Consider the following 20,762-nt stretch of genomic DNA (forward strand, 5'->3'; position numbering starts at 1 on the left):
TAGCCTTGCAGCGCAGATGCAGCCAACAGCCCCCGAGGGGTCACTCTGTCACTGTAGGAACTCCTTCGCCTCCCTGAGCGGCGCAAGCCTTCTCCCATTGACCTCGCCGCTCCTACCCCATGGGTTCGGACAGCGTAGCTCCTTCCTCAGTTCACACCCCAGTGAGGGTGATCTACAAGGGAGGGGAATAGGGGGCATTGCTGGACTGAGGGTGAGCAGCTCTCCTAGCGGTGGAGCTCCGAGGCAGCAACAGCCTCTGGGATAGAGATGCCGAGGACAGAGGGGTCAGGGGAGCGTGTGCTGGGGGGCCCAGGCAGGGCCAGGGCTCCTGGAGCAAGTTGCCAGCGTGGAAGCCCCAGGGCCTGCATCTCATGGGAGTTCTCACCCCCCTGCACAGGTAATGGCCAGTGGCCTGCTGACGTGGACTAGGGGTGATTTCCTGTCTGGCAGGGGTGTGGGATGCCATGGGAGGAAGAGACTGAGAGATCTGATACTGGCCACACGGGAGGAAAAGGGAGCAAACCTGGCAGCATTCGGGGATTCCAGGGCCACCCCTCCCGGGGCAGGGACTGCCAGGGGCTCATTCTTGCAGAGGAGTGGCGCTGTGCACACGCAGGCAGGGGGCTGGAGAGGGCAGTGCCTGGGACACGGCCCACCTCCCAGAATTGAGGGCCACAGGCAGAACTCCACAGGAGTCGAGAGAGAGGCAGACGAGGAAGGAGGATCCTCTGAGGACCAGGCCAGGGAATGTTGGCTGGAAACAGCCCTGCGGGGACTCTGGGGCGCAGTGGATCCTGCAGCTGGGTGAGGGTGCGTAGGGCCAGACAGGTCACCATGCAGCAGGCATGGGCCAGGTGAGCCGGCAGCACCACAACACAGGGCAGGACATGCCACTGCATGGGGAGCAGGAAGCTTCTCAAAGTCTTTGTTTAACCCAGGGCCTGTGTCCCACTCCCCTGGACAGGACAATGCCCTCCACCCCCATGGGCCAGCCTCGCTGCCCTCAGCGCTTTGGCAGTCGTCCTGCCCTGGCAGGCAGACACCTGCTCCGTGTGGGGGCGGGCAGGGCCTGGCCCTACCTGAGCCTCGTGGCGAGCTAACCTCAGGGGTGAGGATGTGGGAGTGCCTGCCCACCCGCCTGCAGAGCAGAGGCCCGGGCGGAGCAGAGCTGCGAGCGTATGGCCGGTATGTGTGTGGGCGGCAGGCAGGGTGGGGGGGGAGAAGCACGGAGAGGAAGCAGCAGAGGCAGCAGTCTCCTTGATAACAGTTTCCTGAACACTTTCAAACCCGAGCACCAGACCCATTCGTGCACCACTCACGGCCCTAGGGCTGGGGAGCCGCAGGGCCGGCCCGCTCAGGGTCCCAGGTAAGCACCCGGGGCGATCCTGGACTAGTCTGTGGAAACGGGGCGGCCAGGACCCCGAGCTGGGCATGGGCGGGCAGCAGGTCCCGGGCATCTCTGGGCTGCAGCTGTGTGCAGAGATGGGTGGTCATCTCTGCACTCGGTGGCTTCCCAGGGAGCCAGGCAAGCTGGGGATGGGCACAGGGGGAGATCCAAAACGGACTGGAGCGGCGTGCCGGGCAGAGGCTGCGGGGGAGCCTGTCCCAACATGGCGACAAGGGTCATCACAGCCTCCGCTGCGTCAGGCTCGCCCTGGGTGGCACCGGCCGGGTCATCCTCGGTAGGTGGGTGTGGAGATGGCCGAGAGGCGCTCTCGGCATTACCCCGTGGCCAGACTTCTCCAGGGCATGGCTGCTTTCTGCACCCACCCCAGCCTGCCAGTGGGTTCCCCACACAGGCCTTGGGGGGGGGGGGGGAATGCAGGGGTCGCCAGGATGCCAGAATTCAGCCCCTCCCTCCCTTAGCCCAAACAGGTGCACCCGTGGCATGTCACGCAGGGACGGGTGGGGTTCGTAGGGGAACTCCTCCCGTCTCCCCAGCACCATTCAGTCAGGCACGGACCCCCTGGCCTGGGGCTGGGTATGAACCTGGCAGAGCTGGGTGCCATGTTCCTCCACATCATGGTGAGTCACAGGGAAGCGGCACAGCAACCCTGCCCCCTTCCCAACAGATGAGTCCCAGCCATAGCCCCATGAGCCCTGGGCCTTGGGCACTGTTAGGATCTGGATTTGGCTTGGCGCATGGTCCCCAGCTGCCTGTGTGCAGCACGGTGGCAGTACCTCAGCCCCATACTTTGGGGCTCGGCCTGCTCCAAACCCCATCCCTCTGGACTCCCCAGGCCTCCATGCCCCCTTGCCGTGGGGAGGTACCAAGGCCCAGCACCGCCAGCCTGGCCTTTACTTTGCCTTTAACGCTGAGAGGTGGGTGCCAGGGGAATGGGTCATAGTGAGGCCTGGGCTTGGGGACCACCGGGCAGATCGTGGTTAGCTTGCCAGTTATACTGAAACCGGGACTTGGCTCCAAAGGAGGATCTGAGCCCCTGGAGAGGCCGTGCTCCGTCCCAGGAGAGGGGGGCCTCTTGATGCCCCCCCTTGAGAGCCAGGAGGGACTGCAGGATCCATGGGAATTGGATGGAGAAGGACATATATAGGGCCATGCACCTCCCATCCTAGCCCCTCACCCCAGTTCCAGCCTCTCTCTCTCTCCTTCCAATTCCTCATTGCTGGCTCTTCGTTATTTCGGATCATGTGACGTAGATAATCAGACCCCAGCTGCAGCTGGGAAGCCTGTGGCTGGCTGGTTCCCAAAACCCAATGGAGTTAGCAGAGTGACACATCCTTGTCTGCACAGGAAAGCTGCACCAGGCTAGCTTAAAGCTGTTTCAAACCAATTGAATGTGTGTGAACCCCTCAGATTTCAGGCTAAAAGCAGCTGCTTGCAGTTCGGCTTTAACTTCTTGACCTAAGCCTAGTTTAAAGTGGAATAAGCCTGTCCACATGGCCTTTAGCACCGCTCTCACGAAACAGGCCGAAAACCTGATTTAAGTTCAACTGCCGCAGCTTTCCCTTCGCCTTGGCCAGAGAGCATGCGTGAGACCCTGGTTGAGTCTCTCCATCAAAATGGTAGAGAGAAGGAAGGTTGTCCACCTGAGCTTGTCGCCCTGGTTTCATGACAGTTTCCCCTCTCGCCGTCTGGAGTGTCTCTTTTGAGGCCCTAGAGATGGCTTCACTGGCACTTTAATTATAGGTGTGGCTTTAGAACCACTAGTGAAACCCGAGTCAGAGGCTGAGCGGAGGCTCCGATGTTGGGTTTCCACTAGGCTGATTTCAGTCTAGCTTAGATCAGCTGCGAGCAGGTTTAAACTGAACACAAACAAGCTGCCCTTAACATGAAATTGGAGCCCACACAGAGGGTGGCGCCGGCTAAACCCTCTTGGTTTAAAAACCAATCTGCGGCCTTGTCCGTGCACACAAACGCCCGACTGTCCCTCTCCCAGTCTAACGAAAGGGTGGGGGCAGCCGTGCCGGGATAAAGGGGTTTGCACCGGGATCACTTATTCCGTACGGGCAGAGGAATAAGGCACCTTTCTCCCAGTGAGAACCGCTGTCTGCTGATATAGCTGTAACAGTAACATATCCCTCCCCTCGTCAGCATGGTTACCCGTGCAAAACGTGTGTAGAGCAGGCTTGAGTTAAACCGATGCAATTTCCCATGCAGCCAAGGCAAGGAAGCAGGGGAGGTCCCATCTTGGCCCTTTCCAGCCTGCTGGCACAGTGTCTCACATCCCTGCTCCCCGCCCGCTTTCCCTGGGTTATCCCTCTGGCTCCAGCACCCCAAGTCTCAACCCTCCCAGAGGCTGGGTAGCACCTCCTGGCATGTACTGGACCCCCCGCTGCCCGCAGCCATCCTGGCTGCACCCCACTGCCCCCCGCCAATCAGCCTCGGCGGCGTGCCGTCTTGCTCAACTGCATGGTTAAGCCAGCTTCCTCCGACGGTTGGAGCGGGGGTGGTGGCGGGGAGTGGGTGGGGAATCACTCTGAGCTGGTGCCCCTTCTCATCACAGCGCCCGCGTCAGCGCAGAGGATGGATGCCGGTGGTGCTGGAGACCCAACCCCATAGGGCTGTGCTGCCTGGGCCAGAGGGGCAGCCCCAGCCCTGCCCATTGCTCCTGTCGGGAAGGGTTGCGCTCACTGCTTCTTTACAGCCTTACTCCTCTCCTTTGTCTTTACCCCTCTTCCCCCCAAATCCGTTCCTCCCCTGTGCATGGCACCATCCCTCCTGTAGCTTCACAGACAGCCCTGAGCCCAGATCCCGGGGGGTGGTCACTCGGGCGGCTCTGTCGGTCTGGACGGACAGACAGCGATGTACCCCAGTGGAGGAGTTGGCCGGGAGGGGAAGGGGAAGTGTCACTAGACAGCTAGGCAAGTAACACCAAGGAGCAGAAAAATCATTGCCAGAGACTGAGCTGGGCGTGTGGGACCAGCCCGAGTCGTAAGCAATGGCAGGGGTAGGAGGTGGGCCTGGACGTAGGAAGGGGCAGGGGTTGGCAAGAGATGGCAGCCCACGCCGTGGGGCACTGCAGGGCTGTGCAGTGGGGCAGTGAGGAACGTCACTCTCCGGTTAGCGCCAGGGGCGGGGGATGGCGTGGGGGCAGGAAGCAACGCATGGCTCTGCTGGAAGGGGCAGCTACAAGCAGCATCGGGGGCTCCAGGATTTGAGCTCCTGCTGGCTCCGGTCATAGGCAAAGCTGGGTGTCTGGCTAGCAGCTGGCCCGGCCCCACCCCACCGTCCCTGCGGGGACAGAGGGTCAGCAGGACTGTGACCCCTGGGCAGCCCCACTGAGACCCTTTCACCCCACATCTTCCAGTGCCAGCCAGGGCTGCTGTGCCAAAGGGGTCCAGCCTGGGGGAAGGGCAAGTAGCGCTCCCTGGCTGTCTCCACAGGGGGCAGAGGGCAGCTCTCGGGGCCACTGGGGGCTCCATAGCCGCTCCCCCGGGGCAGAGGCTGCAGCTGGGCCGGGTTGGCACCATGTCCACCCCCCTACAGATCTGCCTTAGCAGGTGCGAGCCAAAGGACGTAGGTGTTTCACCCGAGTTTGGGGCCCATTTCTGGGAGTCCGGGTCCACCCCATGGGCCTGATTGTCAAGAGAGCCGTGGGCCCACAGCTTGCCTGGCTCCTGGAGGGGGAGGGCCCAGCCCCTCTGGAATTCAAACCCCAGTTGGGCTCCCACAGTCGGGCCCCCTTTTGGCCTGAATACATGCAGCGTGGCTCAGTGACCCTCAGGGGACAGCATCCCACCCAGGCACCTGAGAGATGCCATGCGGAGCGCTAACTGGACCGGGGGCACTGTGTCTGTGGCCCACAGGCCGGCAACACCACGGGGATCCCCGGAAAGGGGATTCAGTCAATACTCCACCAGAGCTCTGGCCTCAGTGCTCAGAGCCTGGGGGCGGGGGGCAAAGTGGTGACTTCTGCCCTCCCCCCAGGGTAAATTGGATACTAAGGGCTTGTCCTGGGGAGCTGGGGCCTGCACCCCGGCAGTCCCCTAACACCCCATTGCATGCTTTGCTCTTGCAGACGAGTGCTCCCTCCACCAACCCACCCTGGGCTCTGCGTTTGCAGCTCTGTTCATTCCCAGTCCCGCTCCACGCAGCAGATGCCCAGCTCAGATGCTCTGCTCTGTTGGCTGGGATGACACTGGGCCACTTGCCCGATAGCCGGCACTGGCCAACCCCAGGAAGGACCAGGGGACCTTGCTATGCCCAGGCTGCCAGCTGAGGGAGTACTTTGCTTTGTGTTTTCTAGACACCTTCCCCCCGATGGCTCATTGATCCTCTCTGAACCTTGGCCCGCTGGTACCCATTTGCACCGGGTGAGGGCTCCGCTGCTGGCACAGCATGGTCCAGGACTGCTCGGCATGCTCTGGAGTTCATAGCACCAGTCTGCTTGGCCGGGCAGCCCGGGGAGAGATGGACAAGCCTGGCACGCCCAAGCCCAAGGCTAAGAAACACGTGCATCTGCAGGAGAGGTGAGCAGCAGCCCGGCGCCCAGGGGCCTTACAGGCCTCGTCCAGGTAGAGGGCTGTGAGCGCCACATAGAATATAGAGGGAAGAGCCGCCCTGGCAGAGCATCAGCAGGCAGCGTGGCCGTGGTTTGAGAGCGCTCATCGGTCTGGGGTCCGCTGTATACCCAGAGCAACAGCAGCCCGGCTCTTATGTCGGGTGCCCAGTCAGCTGGTAGGGCTGCGGCTGCTCCAGGCTGGGTTTGCTGGTGAACTGCCTGACCCTAATCCAGGATAAGGTGCTCGTGCTCAACTCCCCTCCCCTGCCCGAGAGTCTGGGCAGCACCTCCCCTCCCATATCCTCAGGGACCCCCTGCTCCATCCCCACGGCATCCTCCCATTACAGACCCACGGCTCCATCCAGCACTATGTCTTTGGCAGAGCTCTGCCCACTGCAGACCAGTGCCCCCACACCTCTTGACTCAGCCTGGGGGCCAGGCGGCGGGGGGAAGGGGGGCAGGGGTATGGCTTTCTATCCACAAGCTGCTCTGCCTTGCAGGAGAGGCTCCAACGTGTCTCTGGTGCTGGACATGAGCTCGCTGGAGAACGTGGAGCCAATCCACTCGGTCTCCACCCCCCGGGACATCACGCTGCAGTTCCTGAGGACGTCCAGCCACGTCCTGTCTAGAGAGGAGCTTCAGCAACAAGCCAGGAGCCTGGCGCAGCTCGAGGAGGAGTTCTGGGTGAGACGCTTGCTCCGCCCTTCGCCCTCTCCTCCCACTCTCATCAGGGTGCCCCCCTGCCCACGGTCAGGCAGCTCTCTTCCCAGTCCCACCAGCCCTCCCAAGGGTACACCCGGTCAGCCCGGCATTCAAGACCCAGATAGGGGCCCCTCCGGCCCTAGTTCTACCCTGTCCTGGGCCGGTAGTGACTGGACATCTTCCTCTCTGCAGGATGATCCAGGGGACTGAGCATGGGGTTCCCAGGGGCACTATGATCACCAGCCCCCAGGCAGCCTCAGGAGAGTGGGCCATGCTGGCGGAGCTGCTCTCCCACCCCATGGAGGCAGCTCTTCCCAAGCGTCGGCAGGGCAGCATGGGGGAAGCTGGCGCTGTGCGGTACCTGCCTGGGTAGAGGAGGGAGGGCACAGCTCTTTTTGGCTGTGAATCTGGCCCATTAATACATGAAGAACGTGATCTCCGCTCCCTGGGGTGTTTGGCTCTGCCCCCATTGCCTGCCCTCGCCACGCGGGCTGTACCGGGGGTCTCAGTCCCTGGGGCGGTGGGAGCAGGTGTGGCGCTCCAGGCTTGTGCTCGGGTTCCCCGGGCATTGGCTAGGAATGATCCTTCCATAGCTGGGGTGAGAAGAAAGTCTGCCAACAAGCCCTTTTCAGAAGTGAGTCAGGAGAGGCTGGAAAACGGATCCCACCAAAACCCAGCCCCACCAGCAGAGTCCTCCTCTGGGGGCAGCGAGCATCCGCCCCGGTGCGCTGGCACCTCTCCCAGCCAGACTGGTGGGGAAAGCAACGTGCGGGCAAATGGGTTTCAGTGGCGATCTCCTTCCTCTTTGCAGAAAATCCCCCCCAACTTGGTCAACCCAGAGGAGCTGGATGTCCCCGGACGGGTCTCCAAGGACAGATACAAAACCATCCTACCGAGTACGTGCAGCTCACTCCTGCTGTGTGCGTGTGGGTAAGCTAGAGCCCAGGGGCGTCTGTAGAAGGTTCTGCTCCGGAAAGCATGTCCCAGGACAGGGAAGGGGCACCCAGAGAGGATCCAGCAAGCACCCAGTTTCAGCCCAGATGCCCTGTTTCTCCTAGACACCCGGCGAGTGATGTTTAGCCCATGGCTGTGCATGCAGGTCACTCAGCTTGGTGCATACGTGCAAGTCTCTCCATGAATTTCACCCCTTCGCATGAACGCCAGGGACTGAGTGTCTCTGCAAGGGAGGGGAGGCTGGGCAGAGATCTACCCTGCCCTGTGCGCTACAGGCAGCTCTGCAGCTCCGTGGCTAAGTCCTGCTGTGTCCCCTAGATCCCCAGAGTCGCGTCTGCCTCAGGAGAGCTGGAAGCCAGGAGGACGAGAGCTACATCAATGCCAACTACATCCGGGTGAGTGGCCTGCTCATCCTGGGGCCTGCAGGGCCCTGGGAGTGAGATCTCTTCACATGCTCACAGCCCTTGTCCCTGGGGCTGGCAACCCGTCTGATCTGATCTACAGGGCTGGGCTGGGAGATGTGGCAGAGATGCAGGATGTGGCAACCCCTCAGACATCCCGTGTCAGTTTGGACCCGTGAGCCGGGGGCGGGGGTTGACTGCTGGCACTGCAACCTCTGCAAGGGTGCTTTGCACCCAAGGTCACACAGCGGCAGACTTGGGGCTAGAGACCCGGCCTCCTGTGTCTTTGCGTCAGGCTGCAGCCATTTCACCCTGGAGGCCGGTGCTCCTATTCCTTCCAACATCCTGTCCCAGCTGGTTCACACCCAATCCCTGCAGCCAGCTGATGCAGTGGACCCTTTGCTGAGAGTGACCAGATAGCAAGTGTGCAAAATCAGGACAGGGGTTGGGGGGGTAATAGGCGGCTATATAAGGAAAAGCCCCGAATATCAGGACTGTCCCTATAAAATCGGGACATCCGGTCACCCTACCTTTGCTGTAGATCACCCAGGTGAAGAGACCAGCCCCCAGGCCAGCACCACACGGCATAGGAGGTCGCACGCATGCCCCTTGCATTGGCCAAGTGGTGGCCCTGAGCCAGCTGCATGGCCACTATGTCGGAGATGGCTGATAGGCAGCCAGCCAGAGTCTGCAAGCAGGGCGGCCAACTCTTGTGATGTTTGGGGTGTCGGAAATCCCCAGCTCCTGGGGTCCTGTGGTTCTGTGGTAATCACAGTGTTTACTTTAAAAAACGTTCCTAGCCTCTGGGATTGCAGAGAACAGCTAGAAAGGGCGACCCTTAGAGACTGCTAACCCAGCGAGGGGAGCCAGAGAACCTGCCCAGTGTTTGCCAGTCTCATGGGGCTGGAGAGCTGACCCCCGGTTTTTAGATGCCAGGGGCTGGTGATGTTGGATCGTGGGGTGAGTGACTGGGGCCCTAGCCCCTGTCCCATGGGGACATCATGGCAGTGGTCAGGACGACACAGAGCTGAGCTGGCAGCTGCCCTGTGTCTACAAAGGCACATGGATTTAGCCCAACACTGCTTCCCTGCTCCGGCTCACAGCAGGCTGTGCCCCAGAGAGCCGAGTGGGTGGAGCACTAGACTGGCACCCAGGAGACCCAGGTCCTATTCTTGGCTGTGCTGCTCAGGCTGGTCACTTTGGGCTAAGCTCACAAAGGGATTTAGGCACCCAAGTTTAACGTCCAGGTGCTGCTGCCACCTAGCCCAGTAGGCACCTAAGTTTCTGCCCGCTGGCACATGCTGCCGAGCAGCTCAGAGCACGGAGACAGGACTTCCAGCGAGGCAGCCCTCCCCCACCTGGCTGGCCGGGGGGGTCAATCCCACTCCTGCTCTCCCATGTCCCTGGTGAGGGCCCTGGCGACCAGGAAAATACCTGCAGTGGGGTTGGCAGGGGCCTCTCTCCCCGGCGCTGAGATTTGCAGGGAAGGGCGGGCCCAGCTGAGGTGCCTAATTCCAGAAGACGGTTTACAGCTGAGACCTGAGATGCCTGAGGGGAGACAGGTGCCTCCCTCTGGCCCATCAGCCAGATACAGGGGAGTTAGACACCTAAGTACCTTTGTAAAGCTGGGCCCTAAGCCCCACCCCTTTCCTCTGCATTTCACCTCTGGCTGACTCAGGCGGCCTCCTTCTCAGTGTGTTGGCTTCTGAGAAGCCCTTTCTTCGGCTCCTAGCTCTCCCCATGCATTGTACAGGGAGCCCGGGCGCCTGGCTGGGGGCCAAGAATTCCACTGGGCAGCAGTGCACTTCACCTTTGTGAATCTAACCTTCCTTGCGCTTCCGTGCCTCAGTTTCCCCATCTGTAAACTGGAGCTCATGCTACTGACCTCCTTTGTAAAGTGCTTGGAGATTTACTGCTGACAGGTGCTAGACAAGAGCTGTGTATTATCATCAATGGGGGAATCCCAGCCCTTTTGAGGTGGCGACCCCTTGTGGCAGACTGTGGCATGGTCAGGCCTGCTCCTCGACTGAGGCCTTCTCAAAGCAGGAGGTGGGGAAATCTCCACCGGATGTGGGAGGAGGACTCAGAGAAGTGGGTGTCAAGCAGGGATTCCTTTATTCCACCGGTTTGATCCAGACCAGCTAGGTAATGACTGATGTGCCATCTCCACCCACTTCCCAGGGATCAGGGCCCCAGAACAACCTGCTCAGCCAATGCTGGTTGGTGCCAGCGGTGGGATCCAGGGAGGCCATGTTTGCTGGCTGGGAGCAATGTCTCTCTCTAGGACTCTGCTCCCAAAGGGAGGTTCACCAGATGGCGTTTCCTGCCCGGCAGACACACAGCGCACTGCTGAACCCAGGGGAACACAAACGGGGGAAACTCAGAGCTTTACAGGAGGCAACGCTAATGCAGTAACACCCTCTGTGCAGCACGATTTCAGACTGATAGGGTGGAAGTGCCCCCTGGTGGTAAGAGGGGGTATTACACCCTCCAAGCACTAGAGTTTGTACAGAGTTGTGAAACATTTTCAGTAGAAGCCAATATTTGAAAGCAACAAATAGGAACTTGCGGGGGGAATAAAGGTCAGGTTGTGAGCCCCACTGAAATGCACCAGGATCAGTTAACTTGGGGGGGGGGGGTGCAAGAGAGCCTGGCAAGGGTTTTAACCAGAAATTAGCAACTGTCTCACCAAGGTATCAGTTCACAGCAGCTCCAACCATGTGCAGGGAGTTCCAGGGACTCATCTCCTGGGCAAACCTGAATGGATTTGCTGCCAAGTGAGAAAGGGAGTGGAATAATAACACTCAGCAAGTCTCCTCTTCCCAGTGCTTCATAAATACTTCATAAATAAATAAATAAAATTCAGCATCACCACCCATTTGGGGAAGATGGGCAAACCAAGGCACAGAGCAGTTAGGTGACTTGCCCAAGGGTCATAGAGCACGTCAATGCCAGATTCTATCTTAGCTTATAGGACTCCTGACTCCCAGTCCTGTGGTCAGGCCACAAGCACCAAGCCTGAGTCTCTAGCAAGGTTGAAAGCCTCATTGATGCAGCTGTGTGAACACAGGCAGCAGATAGTAAGGCCTCAAGTGGCGTTTGGTGAGGTAGTCCAATAGGCTGAACTCCAGCTGCAGGACAGAGAAGTGCCTGCATTTATGTCAGGCCTTGACACGGTGTAACGCTGCCTCGCCATGTGAAAATGCATCACATCACAGGTACATAGCTGTCATGCCATCCAAGTGTGAGATCACGGCCCTGCACATGCGTGGACACACACATACACACACAGCCCTTATGTATACCCTCCCCTTGTACACATTTCCATATCTGGATTCTGTGTACAAACACATACACACTGCCTTTGTGTGCACACATATGCATGAATGCACACACACACACACATACACACTCTCTGCCCTTGAATACACATACACTTATTTCCATATCTGGATTCTGCATACACACGTACACACACGCACACACACTGCCCTTGTGTAAACACACACACTTCCATCTCTGATTTCTGTGTTTCATAAAACCCACTGTACATAATTTCAGCTTATGCCAATGTATAAAAATAGCTGTAACACACCAGAGAACTGGCTAATTTGTCTGATATTTGAATATTTGGCAGGGCATGATCTATTTTAAAGATCTCTCCAACACATCTGATGACACATCAACCCGCACATGGAAATGAGCCTATTTCCAGATGAGATTTCACTGTGAAAACTCTTTCTGCAGCAAGTATCTTCCTAGGCTAAGAACTCACTTTGGCCAGACCCACTGGAATCTTCATTGTGTGTCTCCTGCGAGCAACAAACCTTTGTCCCGAAAAGAAGAAATTTTCTATGCTTCTCCAACAGAATAACCCCCTACAACTCAGCACTGTTGGGAGGTTAGAAAGGGCAAATCCTAGCAGAGAAACCCTAACCCTACACGTGAGTGGCAGAGGTGATGGTGGGAGGCCACAGATCCTAGGGGCAGTAAATCTGGGACAGACTTTCTTTGTCTCTTTGCATCCCCATCCGACAGAGGTGCTGAGCGCATGGAATGGCATCCGTGCCCAACAGGAGCCGTGGGTGCTCAGCATCTCTGAAAATGACACCTGGGGTCCCAGAAACAGAGACCCTCAAACTCACTGCAGGCCCACGTCACACAGGGAGATTGTGGTCATGTCGGCATTTGAGCCAACATCTCTTGAGTCCCAGTCCTGGGCCTTCTCACAGCGCTCAGCATCCTCTCCAGCCCCATGGCCTACAGCAAAGAGAAAACAAGGGTGTCTCTTCTCCCTGCCAACACCTCCCCGCTCCCAAAGCCCAGGGTTCAATGCACTGGATGTAGCTCATGGTTGGCTGATTGAGCTAAAGTGTTTCCAGCCAGACAATGCCCCCTTTCTTCAGCCAGTGCCCGACGCAGCAGATTCTTGCTTGCTGGGGTGAGAGGAAAATACAGCCTCCTCCCATACCTCAGCCGGTGCGCAGCCTAGCTCAGTGTAGACCCGTGAGTAGAGCAAATTCTGTCCCCTAATGAACAAAGTGGAGCAATTTGGATTCAAGAGACCTGGGTTTTATTCCTTGGCTTGCTGGGTGACCTTAGGCAAGACTCAGTGCCTCATTTTCCCCACCCGTGACATCAGGATCATGACTCTCATTTCCTGTGAGATCTGAAGAGGAGAAGAATAAGGTATCATTATTATTGGTGAGGCATCTTCCAAGTGCCCCCCAGACCCCTGTCTCATTTGACCTCTGCCATCCCAGTGTGTTGGGATACTGAGCACACTCCTGTATGAACCCCATCCATGCCATTAATATTGCTATTGAAATATTTAATGCCCTGTGATGGGGGTCAAGTTTTAGGACCCAGAGCCACTCGACCGACTCACCCTGGCAGCCAGATCAGGGAGGTCTCATGAGTTCCAGTGCAGGATTATAAAAGGTTATAAAATGTGTCTAAGGCAAAACAGAGCTAAGGGGAGGGATGGGAGGTCCTGCGAGGGGAGCCCCAAAACACAATCAGCTCATGGGGAGTTTGTGTTAAGATAAAGGGAGGAGGTGTGTGGACTGTCCCTCATTGTATATGTGGGAATCCAGCCAATCACATGACTACACACACCAAACAGGCACAAGCAATTTGCTTCTATCATCATCATGATTTTTCCTGCACTATTAGGTGCATGAAGTAGATGTCAAAAAGCACCAGTCATCCCAAGCCTGGGCTCATTTTTCCAGATCTTTTATATTCAGATGTAATAATGCAGCTTCAGCCATTGTTGTGCTGTGGAGTGGGCCTCTACGTGGGCCTCTCCATATCTTGCCCTGGGGTCCCAAGCCTAATATCGGGCAGTCTTAAAAGACATCTCAGATACGTCCTTCTCTTTGCCTTACTACTTACCCTGTTGTAGGGATGTATGTGTTCACTGTATAGCCTCCTCATGGCTTATTCTCTCAGTCCATTGGACTTTGCATATTCCACGCAGGCACCTGCATTGCAAGCTGTTCGGGTTGCATTCAATGGACTTTCTATTTTTCCAGCTCTCTGCGCCAGTTCAGAGGATGGTTAAAACTGTGCTTCTAAAGAGCTTAAGTCTGGTGTTTTTTGCTAATCACACCATCTTCCACATCCACTGCAACCTGCTTACTTGTGAGCAGAGAGACAGGGAGATTCCTGGATGTTGTTCCTGCCAGTGCACCTCTCACCTAGAGTCCTCTCCCCCCCTTTGCCCCTCCTAGGGCTACGCAGGGCGCGCGCGAGAGTACATCGCCACGCAGGGGCCCATGCTGAACACGGTGGTGGATTTCTGGCAGATGGTGTGGCAGGAGAGCGCGCCGCTTATCGTCATGATCACCGACCTCAAGGAGGGCAAAGAGGTATGGGCTGGGCTGGCTTCGCCCCATGGAGCTTTCTCCTGCTGGCTGTACGTTACCCAAGGGGGACATGTGGCATTTAGCCACAAGCCAGAGCAGGTGGCAGTGGGTACCACTATCTACTGACATGGGAGCCCATACGCAGACAGAGGATGAATCAAAACTGCTGCGAAATTGGAGCTTTCCAACCACAGGGCCCAAGTATCCTCTCACATCCACCAGCTCTACACAGGAACAACCCTTTTGGCCCCAGTGGGGTTATTCCTGACTTACACCAGCCTGAGTGAGAGGGGAATCGGGCCCTGTGACCGTGTACTTTGAGCTGCACTTACCGACCCTATCCTTCAGGCAGGGTAGAGGTTGGGAGTTTTGTGGCAAACACGACCCTCCTCGGGCAGTTCTTCCCCTTCCATTGGTATCCCTGCCACGGCCTCTCCGGAAAGGGCTCTTTAGGAACCTGGTTTGCAGGAGCGATAATAGGATAAGGAGGCTTAGGGCAGCTAGCGGGGAGAGGGAGCAGGGCTAGCCGTTAGCATTCCCCAGGCCCGTGCAGAGACGGGGTGGGCGGCACAGCTCAGGTCAGGGGCAGCTGGCACCACGCATGCCGACTAGGGGAGAGTGGCCAGTTCACCACAGTCGGCCCCGTGTCCTGGCTGGTTCTGCTCATCCCAGTGCCCTGGTTCCATTCCAGTCCAACCAGCCATCTCGCCAGCTTCTGAGCCTGCCCCCCCTCCAGCTGCTCCCCTGCTGCTGCTGATTGCCAGCCCAGCCACCGCCTCTGAGCTGGGCCACAGCTGTTCTCTAGCTGCCCCGCTGCTGCTCTGCCAGCCGCCTCCTCTTTGGCAGGAGGTGGGATGGCACAGCCCTGGCTGACTGCGGGCTGGGGGCTCTGCACAGAAGCTGCTGCTGCGCTTGACACTTACGTGGCGGGGGAAGCCTGAACTGGGGGCAGGAAGGGACACACAGGAGGAGGCTGGAAGGGGGGGAAGGGAGGGCAATATGTCCCCATCCATCACCCACCCATCCCGCTACTCCGTCTCTCTTCCATGCCCACGCCCGCCACAGGTCCCTTCCCCAGCCCATCCCCCCCACAAACTCCAGACCAACACCTCCAGCTGCCTGAATGCTGCCCAGCTCCCCCCCACACCCACTCCAATTTCCAGCAGCCTTTCAAAGCTCCCCCCACCCCAAACTCCCAGCACAGGGACTCTATGGAAGATCCGTATCTGGAGGATTGGGACACACTCAGCACTGTCCCCTTCTGCCCCCGTGATCCACGGGGCCAACGGCGATCAGACCCCGAACAGGTGCCCTTTGCCACACCCTCACCGTGAATCCCTGCCTTCCCCTTTCAGCAATGCGTCCATTACTGGCCTGAAAAGGAAGAGACCTACGGCCCGTTCACCATCTGCCTTCAGGGGGTGAGCGAGCGTGCGGAGTACACAGTCCGGGATCTCACCATCCAGGTGGGTCAGAGAACCCCCAATACCAGAATGGACGGGGGGTGCAGAGGCGGGGAGCTGGGGCGTGCATGGGATTGAGCAGCACTTAATGGTGTAAATGTGTAAATGGTGCAATGTATAAACGGGTACAAGAATCCATTCCAGGGGGAGGTTTGATTCTGAGGGGTCTCTTCTTCTCCCTGTCTGGGGAAGGACTTCACCGTCAGAGCTCCCCTTTGGCCTTCATTCCCATCCTAGCACTAGCCCGGTCCCACCAAGTGGCCAGAGTTAAGGGAAGAGCCCTGGATCCCTAGCCCCTACCCACACCCTGCTCTCAGTAATGCTGGGGCAATCACCACTGAGTCAAATGGAGTTGGTGTAAATCTGGAGTCAGTGGAGTGGCTCCAGATTTATCCCGGCGTAACAGAGAGTAGAGTTTGGGCCATAGCTCTTTGAGGTTGAATTTCCTTTGGCAAGTGCCTAGCCTGTCAGGCCACAGGGAGGGGGGCAGGAGCTGGGGATCCCGCTGGGTGAAGCATCAGGAAAGACCCGCCTGTCTGCACTGCTGGCAATCTCCCCATTAGCCCTCACCCACCGGCTCTGCCATAGTCAGACCGTGCTGCCATTAGCCCTAGTGTCTGGGTCTCTGTCTGCTGTACAAGAGATCTGTGGGCCTGACCTGCTCTCCCTGCTGGGAGCAGGACCTCACCGGGACAGGAAGGCAGTGCTCACACCCGGGGGGTTTGACCGGGCCTATGTTCCTATGTTCTTGCTTCTCTTTCACGCCAATGGCTGGGAAGTTCGAAGGTGAATGCCGCCTGGTGAAGCACATCTTCTTCCCCTCCTGGCCTGACCAGGAGGCCCCTGAGTCAGCCAAGCCCCTGCTGCACTTGGTGTCGGAGGTGGAGCAGATCCTGCAGGCTGTGGACAGCATGGGGCCCGTGGTCGTTCACTGCAGGTGAGAGTCTGCCTCGTGCCCCGGGGCAGGAAGAGGAGTGTGGAGTCTCCTTCTGCCTGAATGAACAGAGGGGTGGGGAGCTTTGGTCATCTGGCGGAGCCACTTGTGGAGGTGGAGCGTGCGGTAGGAATCTGCCCTCTTTCTTGTTCCTCTCCTGCCTCAGGACTAACGTTGCTGGGTTTGTGGCCACAAAGGCCACTCCAGCATTCGTAGGCTGTGTGATTTCCACAGTCCTGGCCTATCTGCCGTCTTCAGGAGGAAGCCCTGGGGTCAGTCTTGCAAACCCTTGCGAACTCCTGAGCTCCCCAGGAATCACTGTGAAAGAGCAGTGGGGAGCCAAGATGCCACATTCACTGGCGTTCTCCTTGCTGCACCTGCGACTGCTGGTTGGGAGACTCTTCTGCTCCCTTCGATCCTGGCTTCAGCAGGTCAGCTTCATGGCAGGACTGTGGGAACCAAGGCACATACAATGCATGCACTTCTGTGGCTGAGCGTTGAAGCTCTTTTCCCCATGGATCCCTCCCTAGGGAGGTGACCTCCTCCCATAGCTCCCACGCCTGCTCACTGACTCACCACATTGTTGCTAAGTGAATCCTGGGCTGGGGAAAGGTGTCACGCTGACATCCCTGGAGAATGAGGTTCTCTAGTCACACCCAGAAGAGAGAGAGCCTGGGCAGTACAAGCTTCCACCACCTTATTCCAGACCCTCCGGGAAGGTCGCTGTGGCTTAGTTACCCTTCGAGTCTCCATGGCCAATTCATCAGTTGGCCTTTCTGGGTGGCAGGATGGCCTGGTGGTCCGGGCACTAGCCTAAGACTTGGGAGACCCAGATTCAAGTTCCTGTTGTGCTACAGCCTTCCTGTGGGACCCGGGGTGAGTCACTTCAGCCCAGATCCTCAAAGACATTAGGGCGCCTAACTTTCAATGGAAATCTGGCCCTTAGCCTCTCTGTGTCTCAGTTCCCCATCTGTGCACTGAGGATAATAGCGCTGCCCTGCCTCACAGGTGTGTAAGCTTGTGAGGTGCTCAGACACTGCAGTAACGGGGGCCCGGTACCTAAGATAGATAGGTAGCTGACCTGGGGACAAAGGACCCACTTGTGAAGTGAACAAAAGCAGGCACCATAAGGAACTAGCCTCAGGCAGCTGATCAGTCCACAGACATGACCGACCTGGTCCAGGAGGGAGCTGGAGATAAAAAGTTTTGTGTCTTGTCCCCAGCGCTATCCATCGTCCCTTACAATCCACCCAGTTTCAGTTGGATCTGCTTTCTGTGTCCCACTCAGGGCAGGAATTGGTCGGACAGGCTGCTTTATTGCTACTCGGATTGGATGCCAACAGCTGAAGACCAAAGGAGAGGTGGACATACTGGGAATAGTGTGCCAGCTCCGCATAGACAGGTACGTGCAAAAGCGACAACAAGGGGCCTGGGCCACCTCGGCATAGGCATAAGCAGTTGTGCAGAGCTGGGAGGAAGCTCTTGGTGGCTCCAAAGCACTTGAGAGCTAGATCTAGATGGAGAGAAGTAGGAGCGGGTGTGGGGATTGCCCTTGCGCTAAGGGAGTCAGTGTGAGAAGCAGGGAAGGATTCGGAGCAGCGAAGAGGGGATGGTTTTACAGAAACACTGCAGGAGAACGGGAGAAGAACTTAAAAGGAAAGCTGTTCACACTCCTGCTCAGTGGAGCTGTCTTTAAATCAGCTGCCCTACTGGGCAGGAAGAAAGTGACATGTTTGAAAACAGAGCAATTCATTACAGTGTGCATGGCAGTCAGGCTTGGTCTCCTCAAATGAAAACTGGTTTCCATCGGACTTTCCTACTGACGTAGCCAGGCTCACTCAATGTCATTGGTATCACATTATGGGCCAGACTTTCAAAAGAGCCCAGCACCCTCTTGGGCACCAAAATACGTGGTCAGATGTACAGAATAACCCAGGGAGTATAGAAAACCTGACTCCAGCTGTGAGCACAGAGCACCTGCACATCTGGCCCAAATTGCCCATCCTGCATTAAGCAGGATGTTCCACTGATGGATCTGACCTGCCTTTAGCTATGACCATCCCCAAAGCATGAGGAATTGTCCCTAAACCACAGATCCTAGCATGTCAGCAGATCCTTGGCATTTCACCCCACCCACCACCCACACTGGCGTTCCATAGTGGCCACCATGCACACTGGAGACAGAGCATGGGGCAGCCCTTGCTACCAAGCCAGACAAAATAAGATATTTTGGCTTCCACAGTTCAGGGCCACCAGGGTGCACTTTAGGGACTGCTTCAAGGTGCGAGGTTGTCGTCAAGTGACCGATCTGGGGGTCTACAGAGATAGTCACTTATTTACACAAAACCGAAAAGGATCCCATTTCTGGAGGGTCTAGTGTAGTCCAATCCCTTTCATCATCCACCCAGGGCTTGTCCAGTGGGAGGACTCCAAATTCCTTGTCGGCTTTCCCAGGACACATTGCATCCAGGGATGGCAGACACTCAGTCTGCTCTAGCTCCCTGCAAGTTGAATGAATGTTGCTTCAATTCCGGCTTACTCCACTGTACCAACCCCCATGCTGGAAGGTACGATCATTACGGTCCAGTTCTATGAACCAAGTGTTTAAGACGGGGAGTTTATTTTTCACATGTGGCCACCAAAACAGAGCATCCCAATCCCATGTCTGAACACTATCAGCACTTAGATGCTGAAAAGCAGCATTTAATTGCTCAAATTAGGCTCTGAGACACCTAGAGCCAGATTCTGCTCCCAGTTACAACAGGGCAAATCCTGACTTCAGAGGAATTACTCCAGATTTGTACCCACTGAAACTCAGCAGAATCTGTCCTTTAATCCGGGCTGCTAACAGCCTATTAAAGGCTTCCGAATCCCAAAGGCTGTTTAGAGAATTCCAGATCAGCGAGGTTATGTCTCACTAGCTTGACGCTCACTGTAGTTATTTGGGAATAGCAGGCAGGGCTGGACACCCAGGCAGCTGAGTGTTCTCCAAGGAATTAATAGATCGGGTGGCTGCAATTTAATTAGACCTTAGAACTGACCATCTTTTCTTCTTACAGAGGTGGAATGATTCAGACCAGTGAGCAGTACCAATTCCTCCATCACACACTGGCTGTGTATGCTTCGCAGCTCCCGGAGATGACGGGCCCATAAACCTGGCCTTCTGCTGAGCTCTGAATTTCCTATAGCACTCTGAAGCCTCCAGTGTCTGAGCCGACAGTAGAGATACCGGGAGAGGGCTCCTTTCTGCTCACATCATGCCACCCAGGGCAGCATGAGAGGAACTGTGGCACCCTTGATTGAAAATGCCTGTGGCAAACCCGCCCTGAATCATGCTCGCTAATTGCCTCATAGCATCTCCTAACTGGGGTAATTAACTAGAGCTGCTTAAAAGCGTCCCAACAAACAGCAATGCTAGCACAGGTTGGCTTGTGGGCCGGTTTGGACAACAACAGGGCTTCTGGTGGGTTTTTGTTGGTGCCATTTGCTATCAGCATAAAGCCAGTTTCACTAATGGAAATGGGCTTTTGCTTTCTAAACACGTGGCATTTTAGCCCCAACTCTACCAGCAAACTGTGCTAAGGAACTGGATATATGCTAGGAGCTGGAGTATGGTTTGCATTAAACCATAAAATCAAGTTAGAATTGGAGCTGATTACATTATTTTGCAAATAAATAGTACCCTTTATTCTCTTTGTGACTCATTTATGAGTAAACATTAATTCACAGAAGTGACTTTGCTCTTTGGAAAGGCCAGGAGAGTTGATCTGAACAAATTCAAGTGACGGTCTTTGCTAATGATTCACTTTGGCTATTTATTATTCGCTGCGTATGGCTGGTCACCAGAGGGGGTGGTAGTGAGCACTGCAGGGCTCATGTGGTCTCTGCTTCATGCATTCTAACCTGGTGAATTTGCAACAAGGTACTAGGGAAATGAATGCCACATAGCGGGGAAGCCAGAAAGAAAGAGATTCACCAATATAGTGGCGTGGACACTCAAGTGATCTCTAACCATCTCCCTTGCTATTTTTTGTAGGCAAGGGACTGTGCAAATTCCTCCCAGAGATTCCCACTCCCATGGGGTGCCCCATGCCTTTTGCAGAGTGGGAAAGCGGGTAGCTCGGTGGCTTCCACACCCCTAAAGTGCCACATCTCCGGTGGTGTTCATCTCAGGGAAACAGCAGGAGAGTTTACGGAGGGAGAGAAACAACCTGGGGATTGCTCTTGGGAACACAAGTCCTGACCTAGACCAAACTGTCAGAGACTAAAAATTGATGCCTGTTCAGTGGCTGGTGAGAAATCAGCTGGGGAGTCTCACTCCACAGCACAAAACCACAAGCGTGACTGGCACTAATTGGCTCCCTCAATGCCAGTCTGAAAAGAGGCTCCAAGAAGTGAATTAGTGCACAGGACCTGTGTCTTGAGCCTGCAGTCTCTTTATGGACGAGAAATGATTGAATTGCCAAAGAAATCAT

The 20,762-nt window shown here is 56.6% G+C and overlaps 1 protein-coding gene across 2 annotated transcripts; it reads left to right on the forward strand.

Annotated features, from left to right (window-relative positions):
• The first annotated feature begins 1,265 nt into the window (after window positions 1–1,265).
• PTPN7 (protein tyrosine phosphatase non-receptor type 7) lies at window positions 1,266–19,966 on the forward strand. 2 transcript variants are annotated; one of them, XM_067531493.1, is made up of 10 exons: window positions 1,266–1,366; window positions 5,709–5,931; window positions 6,464–6,647; window positions 7,477–7,561; window positions 7,938–8,014; window positions 13,756–13,893; window positions 15,246–15,356; window positions 16,034–16,290; window positions 17,576–17,689; window positions 19,347–19,966. In XM_067531493.1, exons 2-10 carry the CDS (start codon window positions 5,801–5,803, stop codon window positions 19,438–19,440), a joined length of 1,191 nt encoding a protein of 396 aa, XP_067387594.1. In that variant the 5' UTR covers window positions 1,266–1,366; window positions 5,709–5,800; the 3' UTR covers window positions 19,441–19,966. The 2 variants fall into 2 exon arrangements, with proteins under 2 accessions (XP_067387594.1, XP_067387596.1); XM_067531495.1 differs by having other exon boundaries at window positions 16,133–16,290.
• Window positions 19,967–20,762: the final 796 nt, after the last annotated feature.

This window comes from Emydura macquarii, unplaced genomic scaffold (assembly GCF_026122565.2).
Source record: "Emydura macquarii macquarii isolate MOO-44397 ecotype Brisbane River unplaced genomic scaffold, CSIRO-AGI_Emac_v2 contig_3220, whole genome shotgun sequence".
In the NCBI taxonomy this organism is placed as follows: domain Eukaryota; kingdom Metazoa; phylum Chordata; order Testudines; family Chelidae; genus Emydura; species Emydura macquarii.

Excerpts from the sequence above, each read along its gene's own strand:
- PTPN7 (XM_067531493.1), top strand. The coding sequence starts at position 5,801 with ATGGTCCAGGACTGCTCGGCATGCTCTGGAGTTCATAGCACCAGTCTG. Across the intron at positions 15,357-16,033 it reads TCCGGGATCTCACCATCCAG|GACCTCACCGGGACAGGAAG; the intron begins GTGGGTCAGAGA and ends TGCTGGGAGCAG. Across the intron at positions 16,291-17,575 it reads CCCGTGGTCGTTCACTGCAG|GGCAGGAATTGGTCGGACAG; the intron begins GTGAGAGTCTGC and ends TGTCCCACTCAG.